Genomic DNA, 11406 nt, shown 5'->3' on the forward strand with positions numbered 1-11406 from the left:
ATAAATAAAAACTCACGTGTAACACTTATAAATCCATTATTTTTTAAATTCATCATAGGTATAGATGTGTTTTTTTATCAACAAAGTTGATGCTATCTAGCTACGATATAAATATAAAAAAATAGTGTATCGTTTCATCTAAGATTTAAATCAAAGTTTGGGTATAGTCCTTTCCACGACATTCCTCCATAAGGGGCGATTCTTCGTATTTTTTACAGTAAGTTTTTTCCTATTTCTAGCCCCTGCGGGGGGCTCTAACCCTGCGGGGCCAATTACCTAACCCTGTGGGGCAATCACTTAACCCAATATAACCTAAAATAACCTATAAAAAGCCATTTTCAAAATACGACAAATCGCCCCTTATGGGGGGATGTCGTGGAAAGGACTATATCCCAAAGTTTTTCAAAAGATACTACCGGCTAGTTTTACAGTTATTTTAAAATTATTAATATTTATTTAATTCTAGAGTTTGTGCAGCGGATGCCAGAGCAGCAGAAGAAACTTCTAAAAAGTAAGTTTTGATGTTATTAAAAGAACAGCTACCTACTAGTACTCTATAAATATAATGTTGTTTGTATGTCTGATGAGTCGTATGAATGGGTACTAGGGTAGTTCTTAAGCATAATAGAGATTTTAGCATAATGAATAGCAAAGGAAATCTCTCTTGAATTTGGTCAGTTTTTTTCCGTGATCATAAAATTTAGCCGATTTAGAAACCAACTGCTTAAATAATGTAAATCCTTTATTTATATCATCTACAGTGTGTTTTTTTTTATGAGAACTTTTTTAAAAGCAATTTTACCCCACTTATACCTAGTTATCATAATTTAATGATTAATGGCTTATTTTCATCGTTTTTTAAGGGAAATTATGAAACAACAAAAAAATTACAGTTTTTGTTGAAAAAGTACAGTAAAGTTGAAAATTAAAAACTTAGGTGTCAACATCTAAAAATGGTTTTAGCGCATTTTTCTTATGCTCAAATAATCAACCTTTTGCAAGAATGACTGCTAAACACTTCAAAGTTGAGATATAGAGCTAAAAATGTATACAGATACTATTAGGGACATGTACTAGAACATATCAAAGCTTGAAGGTCATATCTCAACCAGGGAGGGAGTACTGGCCCCCCAAAGTCGACTACAGAAAATCCATTTTTTAAAGAAAAATGCGCTAAAACCATTTTTATATGTTGACACCTAAGTTTTTAATGTTCAACTTTACTGTACTTTTTCAACAAAAACTGTAATTTTTTTTTGTTGTTTCATAATTTCCCATAAAAAACGAAGAAAATAAGCCATTAATCATTAAATTCTGATAACTATAAGTGGGGTAAAATTGCTTTCAAAAAAAGTTCTCATAAAAAAAACACACTGTATAAAAAGTGTGTATTTAGGTGGGGTATGCTGAACCTTGTTAATCAACTCTTCAAGATTTATTTTAAGGTAATCTTTGGTTCTTAAATATATTCATTTTCAAAAGTAAAAAAATAGGTATGGCTTTGACCATTCGCATTTTTTGAACTTTTTACCTTCTTTAAGTTATATCACTTAGAACAAGAAAAGTTATGAAAAAACACTCACAACCCCTTATTTTCAATTTATTTTAAATAAGGGGGAGGGGGGAGGGGTTAGGCTTTCAGTGCTTGACATGTAATTTGAGGGAAAACACCGATATAGCATATGCAGCGATATTAGACTAATACCTTTTTTTATAATGAAAAAGAATAGAATATTATGTTCTTTTATCAGAGCCTGATTGAATTTTGCATAATAGGAAAGTATCATAGATACCTTTAGTGGTTTCAGGCTATTTTCTTGTCCTCCTTTCTTACTACCAAACTCCTAGATGATAGGGGACTGGGATCAGCCACTAGTAATTTTATATTGAACAAAACAGATTAATATTAAATAATATCAAGGTGAACAAACTCCACCTGACAAAGCCACTTATTCGAGCTATAGAATCCTCAGCACTGAAAGACAGATATCCTAAATCTCAGCTGGTAACCTATAAGTAAGTGGTCATTTTTTTAAAAGAAACATTCCCTTCTTCATTCCTACAATTTAGGAAATTTCACTTAGTTATATTGTTTTATTTGCCGCTAAAACAGGCATAAAAATCACAAATTATAATTTTTCTCCCGGTCTTCATATTTTGCACGTGTGCAAAAATTTTAAGAAATTCTATAGGTAACAATAATTGAGAGTAAAACCTAACTCTTCTAAAAAAGTGTGAGCTTTTTGATTTTTGTAATAAAAAAAGTAAAATCATAGAGATGATTAGTCTAGAACCCTTAATCCAATGACAAATCTATTGAAAATCTTCTTACCTCCTAACATTACAAGAAATGTGAAATAAATAAAAGATAGAATGTACCTACCAACTTAAAATTTATGACATTTATTTCAGGTATTATGTTGGAAGAAAATACATGTTTGACTACAATTTCAAGGAGGCAGAGGAGTATCTCAGGTATGCAGGGGGATGTGGATGAAACCTGTAAAATTTCAGGATTATGGAAAGAAAACGAAGTAGCGGGATTCGACGTATTTTACAGTAGCTTTATTTAGGTTTTGTTAGATTATTGTCAATAATTGCACCGCAGGGTTAGACCCCTCACAGGGGATAGAAATAGGAGAAAAGTTACTGTGAAAATACGACGAATTTCGTTATTCGTTTTCTTTAGCTGGGCCTCGGGGCCCTTGTGGCTAACAAAACAAGTTTTTAATCTTTATTATTTTAATATCCGCGGAAAAATCTATAATACGATGTGTTAAATAACTATTTTTATTCAGATACGCTTTCGAGCATTGTGATAGAACACGTAAGAGGAACAAACGACTGGTCCTTATGTATCTCGTTCCGGTGAAAATGCTTCTAGGTAATTACAATATATTATATTCTGTCCGTCAAGTATCTAATTCATACTTAAATTGCTTTATCAAGCATAAGAACCCCTCACTCCCTTCTTTTGAAATAATTTGGCAATATGAATTTTTCTTATGTTTGGATGGTCAAGTTAGTTAAGTTTAGAACACTGCAGGTTAGGCATAAAGAAAAAACTACCCACGTTTGTTTGACTTTTCCGAATATTTTTAGTAGCGAAACTACTCTATAATTTGAAATATCCGGCTGTCTGTATGTTCGTCTGAAACGTTTTGAGGTAAACATGATTTTCTCGGCTCCTATAAAATATTAACTGTTGAAACTTTTTGTCAACATTCTATCATTAAGCATAATTAACTTTAAAACATACATGACGGTCGGACTGCTTTTTTTGTGCAGATTTTTGGCTAATTTTATATTTTTCACATTTTCGCCAATAGCATTGGTTATTTTGGTCCGATTTACAAAATTTTCGTTGAAAAGGATAGGTATTAAATTTAAATTTCCCGTCGTTCTAAGGAAATATTATATCCATAGCGATCGGACTGCTTTTTAGCAGGTTTTTATTTTTCACATTTTTCTCCATATCTTTTGTGTTTTTGTTCTGATTTACAAAAATTTTGTAGATACCTAAGGATATTAAAATTAGATTACCGTTTTTTGAGCAACCAGTATGGTTTTAAAATTTCCTTGTCTGTATTATTATTTTTGGTTCTTCGCTACCATGTTGTTATTATCCTTGTTTTTTTTTATTTTTCTTTTGTTTTGTTACTAATAAATGTTTCAATTCTTGTAGGACAAATGCCAATTCCATCTCTACTGGTGAAGTATGATCTACTCGAGTTTAAAGGGATTATGGAAAGTGTCAAGGAGGGGAATCTACACCAGCTTAATCAGGTACTATCAGGGATAAGACAAAGTGACCGTTCTAGTGAATTAATATTATTGGTTGAAAAGTTTTGACACTGTTAAATTGAACAAACCAATCAAGATTAATGACCAAAGCATTTAAGTTAATGAATAAGAATGTGTGTGTACAATTTTGATAACTATAAATGATAGTCCAATTTCCCCTCAGTTCCTATATTATCAAAAAAATTTTATATAGTTATATAATATATATCTACAATCTATCCGCCAAATTGAAGAATTTTAAAATATTCTTATTTCTGCTCTGACTGCGATGGAGAATAATTGACTATTTTCTAAATTGGCGCAACTTATGCTAAAAATATATGAAACTTCAATACTTGCAATCGAAGGTCAGATTGTATGGAATTCTTTTAATATTATCTATATGTGTCATGACCATATATATGTTTATTTTTATACAAAAAATTAAGGTTTTGAATGAAAATTAATACTTTTTTATTTAAGGAGTTAGAGAAACACGAGAGGACTTTTATAAAATGGGGAATCTTCCTTATCCTAGAGAAACTTAAAATCATCACTTACAGAAATCTTTTCAAAAAGGTAGGATAATCTTTAATAGCTAGCGCGTTTGCTCTAACAATATATTGTCTGTTAGTCCGTTCACCCATACATTAAGATACAGAATCTGTTCAAATATTTTGATCAGGATGTTTTAAGACTGATTTATAGGTGCACAATCACATATGCGTTTTCAAACTTTTTTTTGGGCTTTTATTAAGGATATCCACTTTAAGGTCCAACTCGCTTCATACTTAAGACAATAAAAATGGTCACTGTTGCTATGTCTGAAGGAAACTCTTATAATAAGAGGAAGGGGGAATGCATTGGCCCATAAATAAGCGCAACTTATTTCGATTCATAGTTAGGACTTAAAGACAAAGGTCGTACAATAAAAGTGTTGCTTGTTTGTTAGTTGTTAGTGTTACCCAAAAGCCTACAACCTTAATCATATTTTGCTTTGTCATTTGTCCATATAACCATATTTTTATTTTTTTCTATAAACCATTTTTTTAACTATCCTGTATCTATCTATCTTCCTATCTATCCAATAATTGTACATAAATCTAGGTATCCCTATTGATGAATACCCATCAGATCTCAATTGATGCCTTCACCACGGCACTCAGGTACAGTAGAAATTCACACAGCTTCAATTGATAAACATAATATACATGCAATATTTAAATCGGCGATGTTTATATAAATAAAAAATGAGAATCACTCATAAGACGGCGTTTCAAGACATAATATACTTCAACGTGAAGCGTGAGCTGGTTAAAATAGCCATACAATAGTGTCTCGTATTACTTTAGAAGTCTTAGGTACAAAATCTAAGAAAATTTGGCTAATGAAATAAATATTTAATAAACGATGAATACTAATAGGTAACTTTGTATAGCAAGAAACTTACAACATATATATTTTTTTAATTAAAAACTAAAGAGAAAATAAGAAATAGTGAGCCTTGAAATATAAATTGATATACACTTTTAATGATTATTAACAAAATCACACCTTAATTAAATTAAAAACAAGGATGACAACACTCATAAAAGCGAAGCACTGAAACGGTAGGACAAACGGACATTAACACTTGTATAGTGTCTGAACTGAATAATCAGAATATAAAAGTATCGAAAGAGTCTAATCAAAATTGTAAGTAAATTTGTTGAAAAACTGCTTGATACAGGATAATGTTTTGGACATACTTACATCTTTAGGACTTGATTATAGAGTTTCTTTGCTTATACTATTGTTCTTTGTTGTCCCAGGAATCAATATACCAAAAATCAGATCAAACGGATAATTACATCACATAAAAATTTGTTGTTAAAAAAGTAGAAAAATCAACATGTTTAAAACGGACATATGGATATTCTGGTAATGATTGTAGAGTTGCTACGCTTTCTAAATCGTACCTACCTACTACAGGAATCATCATGCAAAGTTTGAAATCGATAGGACAATTCTAACATGCCTAAATTAACGAATAAAAGCTATCTATCTCGGACGGACGTACGGACCAAACCCTAATTATAGAAAAGCTTCGCTTTTAATAAAGACAAATAGATTGAGACTGTTGGCTTAATCCAACCAGTCAATTATCAATATTTGATATGAAGCATAAACTAAACATGCTGTTAGGACTTTAATGCAATTCTTACAGGTTGATGGGTGAAGAGGACGTTGATAATGACGAGACAGCCTGTATCCTAGCCAACCTTATCTATGAAGCAAAAGTCAAGGTAATCCATAATATAAAAGTAGTAGGATGTTTGTCCCATGAGGTTTGACTTCTCAGGGAATATACATCTATCCCTGTATACATCCAGCGGTGGTTTTAAAGCTATTGTATGGGGAAGGGGAACGCCCCACTTCTATAAAAATTGGCCCACAAACAATTCTTATTTTATATTGAGAGGAATCAACCTTTACCTGTTGCGACGAAGAACATTTGTAAAACAAAAGACATTAAAATTTTAATAATCTGTCTATTTACACATCATATGTCTAACTATCTATATTTCAGGGGTATATACCACACTAGCATAAGAAGGTTATTAGTAAGCAGAATTATCTATCTATCTATAGGATATATCTATCTATCTATCTATCTATATTTCAGGGATATACATCTCACCAGCATAAGAAGTTAGTTATTAGTAAGCAGAATTATCTATCTATCTATAGGATATATCTAACTATCTAACTATCCATATTTCAGGGGTATATATCTCACCAGCATAAGAAGTTAGTTATCAGTAAGCAGAATTATCTATATATCTATAGGATATATCTATCTAACTATCTATCTATATTTCAGGGATATATATCTCACCAGCATAAGAAGCTTGTTATCAGTAAGCAGAATTATCTATCTATCTATAGGATATATCTATCTATATTTCAGGGGTATATATCTCACCAGCATAAGAAGCTAGTTATCAGTAAGCAGAATTATCTATCTATCTATAGGATATATCTATCTATATTTCAGGGATATATATCTCACTAGCATAAGAAGTTAGTTATCAGTAAGCAGAATTATCTATCTATCTATAGGATATATATATCTAACTATCTATATTTCTGGGATATATATCTCACCAGCATAAGAAGCTAGTTATCAGTAAGCAGAATTATCTATCTATCTATAGGATATATATATCTAACTATCTATATTTCTGGGATATATATCTCACCAGCATAAGAAGCTAGTTATCAGTAAGCAGAATTATCTATCTATCTATAGGATATATCTATCTAACTATCTATATTTCTGGGATATATATCTCACCAGCATAAGAAGCTAGTTATCAGTAAGCAGAATTATCTATCTATCTATAGGATATATCTATCTATCTATCCATATTTCAGGGATATATATCTCACTAGCATAAGAAGTTAGTTATCAGTAAGCAGAATTATCTATCTATCTATAGGATATATATATCTAACTATCTATATTTCTGGGATATATATCTCACCAGCATAAGAAGCTAGTTATCAGTAAGCAGAATTATCTATCTATCTATAGGATATATCTATCTATCTAACTATCTATATTTCAGGGATATATATCTCACCAGCATAAGAAGTTAGTTATCAGTAAGCAGAATTATCTATCTATCTATAGGATATATCTATCTAACTATCTATATTTCAGGGGTATATATCACACCAGCATAAGAAGCTAGTTATCAGTAAGCAGGATTATCTATCTATCTATAGGATATATCTATCTAACTATCTATATTTCAGGGATACATATCTCACCAGCAAAAGAAGTTAGTTATCAGTAAGCAGAATTATCTATCTATCTATAGGATATATCTATCTATATTTCAGGGGTATATATCACACCAGCATAAGAAGTTAGTTATCAGTAAGCAGAATTATCTATCTATCTATAGGATATATCTATCTATATTTCAGGGGTATATATCTCACCAGCATAAGAAGTTAGTTATCAGTAAGCAGAATTATCTATCTATCTATAGGATATATCTATCTATCTATATTTCAGGGGTATATATCTCACCAGCATAAGAAGTTAGTTATCAGTAAGCAGAATTATCTATCTATCTATAGGATATATCTATCTATATTTCAGGGGTATATATCTCACCAGCATAAGAAGTTAGTTATCAGTAAGCAGAATTATCTATCTATCTATAGGATATATCTATCTATATTTCAGGGGTATATATCTCACCAGCATAAGAAGCTAGTTATCAGTAAGCAGAATTATCTATCTATTTATCTATATTTCAGGGATATATATCTCACCAGCATAAGAAGCTAGTTATCAGTAAGCAGAATTATCTATCTATTTATCTATATTTCAGGGATATATATCACACCAGCATAAGAAGCTAGTTATCAGTAAGGAGAATTATCTATCTATCTATATGATATATCTATCTATCTATCTATATTTCAGGGATATATATCACACCAGCATAAGAAGTTAGTTATCAGTAAGCAGAATTATCTATCTATCTATAGGATATATCTATCTAACTATCTATATTTCAGGGATATATATCTCACCAGCATAAGAAGTTAGTTATCAGTAAGCAGAATTATCTATCTATCTACCTATAGGATATATCTATCTATCTATCTATATTTCAGGGATATATATCTCACCAGCATAAGAAGTTAGTTATCAGTAAGCAGAATTATCTATCTATATATAGGATATATCTATCTAACTATCTATATTTCAGGGATATATATCTCACCAGCATAAGAAGTTAGTTATCAGTAAGCAGAATTATCTATCTATCTATAGGATATACCTATCTATCTATCTATATTTCAGGGGTATAAATCACACCAGCATAAGAAGTTAGTTATCAGTAAGCAGAATTATCTATCTATCTATAGGATATATCTATCTATCTATCTATATTTCAGGGATATATATCTCACCAGCATAAGAAGCTAGTTATCAGTAAGCAGAATTATCTATCTATCTATATGATATATCTATCTAACTATCTATATTTCAGGGATATATATCTCACCAGCATAAGAAGTTAGTTATCAGTAAGCAGAATTATCTATCTATCTATAGGATATATCTATCTAACTATCTATATTTCAGCATAAGAAGTTAGTTATCAGTAAGCAGAATTATCTATCTATCTAACTATCTATATAATATTTCAGGGGTATATATCACACCAGCATAAGAATCTAGTTATCAGTAAGCAGAATTATCTATCTATCTATAGGATATATCTATCTATCTAACTATCTATATTTCAGGGATATATATCACACCAGCATAAGAAGTTAGTTATCAGTAAGCAGAATTATCTATCTATCTATAGGATATATCTATCTATCTATCTATCTATATTTCAGGGATATATATCTCACCAGCATAAGAAGTTAGTTATCAGTAAGCAGAATTATCTATCTATCTATAGGATATTTCTATCTATCTATCTATATTTCAGGGGTATATATCTCACCAGCATAAGAAGTTAGTTATTAGTAAGCAGAATTATCTATCTATCTATAGGATATATCTATCTATCTATCTATCCATATTTCAGGGGTATATATCTCACCAGCATAAGAAGTTAGTTATCAGTAAGCAGAATTATCTATCTATCTAAAGGATATATCTATCTAACTATCCATATTTCAGGGGTATATTTCACACCAGCATAAGAAGTTAGTTATCAGTAAGCAGAATGCATTCCCACCCCTCAGTGCAGTATCATAAAAGTAGCATAAAACAGGACAGACTAAGAATTAATTTCAGGTGTAAACTGAAAATTTAGGTTTCTTTGTTTTAAAAAAATAAAGCATTCAAACAGGTTTTAATTTGAGACTTCATCGCGACTGAAGCGCGGCTGCTGTGCTCTAATAATTTTAACTAAACTAAATCGCAGTTTTCAGTTAATAGTAACAGGACGGGGGAATGCCTTTACTCATAATATATGGTTAGATTGTTTATACCTAATTTTAATCATTTTCTGTCCTTTTTATGTGAATGTGAAATGTATTTATTTTCATTTTTTATTGACTTTGTACCTTTTAATTTTTGTAACATTTTGTAACTCATTAAATAAAAATAAATACTATTATTTTGGTTTTAGTTTTAATAATGTATAGGTACCCTTTAGAATTTTAACCCATATTTGTAACCATCAGCCACGTTTTTTCCTTACTTTAGGTTAGGTTGGGTTACAGGGCAGCCCTTCAGGGTTAGGACACCGCAGGTATAGGCCCACAGGCTTTGGGACAAATCAGCTGGTTCTAATATATTTCATGTTAAAATTAGCAGTCTGCAATGAAACGCTGCCGCCGAATTATATTGTCGTTTAAATTATGTTTATGTTTTATCATTTAGTTTTGAGATTATTTTTCCATGTCCCTAGGACTAAGTTAACTAATTAGTATGAAACCTTTTTCTAATATGAGAGGAGAGTATTTTTCCATGTCTCTGGGACTAAGTTAACTAATTAGGATAAAATCTTGTTCTAGTTTGAGATTATGTTTCCATGTCCTTGGGACTAAGTTAACTAATTAGTATAAAATCTTGTTCTAATTTGAGATTAGGTTTCTCTGTCCCTGGGGCTAAGTTAACTAATTAGTATAAAATCTTGTTCTAATTTGAGATTAAGTGTCCATGTCCCTGGGACTATGTTAACTAATTAGTATAAAATCTTGTTCTAATTTGAGATTATGTTTCTACGTCCCTGGGACTAAGTTAACTAATTAGTATAAAATCTTGTTCTAATTTGAGATTATGTTTCCATGTCCATGGGACTAAGTTAACTAAAGGGTGAGCAAAAAAAAATGCGTACTTTTTTAAAATTAAAATTGCGCGGCTTGTGTTAATAGTAGAAAAATGTAACGCATATCGTTAGAACCGTTAGGAAGTCTATTTTTTGGAAATATAAAAACGATTCCTATGCTACGTATAGTTTAGGAGCTATGTGGTAAAATGTCCCAACTTGCTTAAAACTTGACTTGCGAGTAAATCATTAAAGATTAAATTAAAGGGTATGCAAATAAAAATATGTACATTTTTTAAATTCTAATTGCTCAGCTTGTGTTAATAGTAGAAAAACGTTATGCATACCATTAGAACCGCTATGAAGTATATTTTTTGGAAATATAAAAATGATTCCTGTGCTATGTATAATTTATGATCTATGTTGTAGAATGTGCCCACTGAATTAAAACTTGACTTGCGAGTAAATCATTACAGATTAAATTTTTCCACTTTTCTCACATTTATCAATACAGCTCCTAAACTAAAAATAGCACAAAAATCGTACTTATATTTCCAAAAAATAGAGCTTATGACAGTTCTAACGATATACATAGCATTTTTCTACTATTCACACAAGCCGAGCAGTTTGAATTTTAAAATTGTCCGCATTTTTGCACACACTTTTTTTTCTCTTTAATGATTTACTCTCAAGTCAAGTTTTAAGTCAGTTGGGACATTCTTCTACGTAGCTCCTAAACTATAAGATGCACAGTAATAGTTCTCATATTTCCAAAAAATAGACTTCATAGTGGTTCTAACGATATGCATAACGTTTTTCTACT

General features: G+C 30.7%; 1 protein-coding gene across 6 annotated transcripts in view; it reads left to right on the forward strand.

Moving 5' to 3' along the window:
* Positions 1-9931, forward strand: part of PCID2 (PCI domain-containing protein 2) — a 14491-nt gene extending 4560 nt beyond the window's left edge. The window contains exons 7-18 of one of the 6 annotated variants that reach the window (XM_080177226.1): positions 467-511; positions 1397-1445; positions 1922-2016; positions 2413-2475; positions 2799-2884; positions 3686-3786; positions 4267-4362; positions 4891-4949; positions 5990-6068; positions 8746-8773; positions 9516-9604; positions 9742-9931. In XM_080177226.1, the coding sequence (XP_080033352.1) occupies positions 467-511; positions 1397-1445; positions 1922-2016; positions 2413-2475; positions 2799-2884; positions 3686-3786; positions 4267-4362; positions 4891-4949; positions 5990-6068; positions 8746-8773; positions 9516-9565 (751 nt within the window). In that variant the 3' untranslated portion in view covers positions 9566-9604; positions 9742-9931. Of the gene's footprint in view, positions 1-466; positions 512-1396; positions 1446-1921; positions 2017-2412; positions 2476-2798; positions 2885-3685; positions 3787-4266; positions 4363-4890; positions 4950-5989; positions 6069-6646; positions 6675-6733; positions 6854-8266; positions 8408-8745; positions 8774-9487; positions 9695-9734 lie in introns of those variants that run through there. The other 5 variants (XM_080177223.1, XM_080177224.1, XM_080177225.1 and 2 more) reach the window with 5 other exon arrangements.
* Positions 9932-11406: the final 1475 nt, after the last annotated feature.

This window comes from Acartia tonsa, chromosome 11 (genome assembly GCF_053477335.1).
Source record: "Acartia tonsa isolate MP-2025a chromosome 11, ASM5347733v1, whole genome shotgun sequence".
NCBI lineage: Eukaryota > Metazoa > Arthropoda > Copepoda > Calanoida > Acartiidae > Acartia > Acartia tonsa.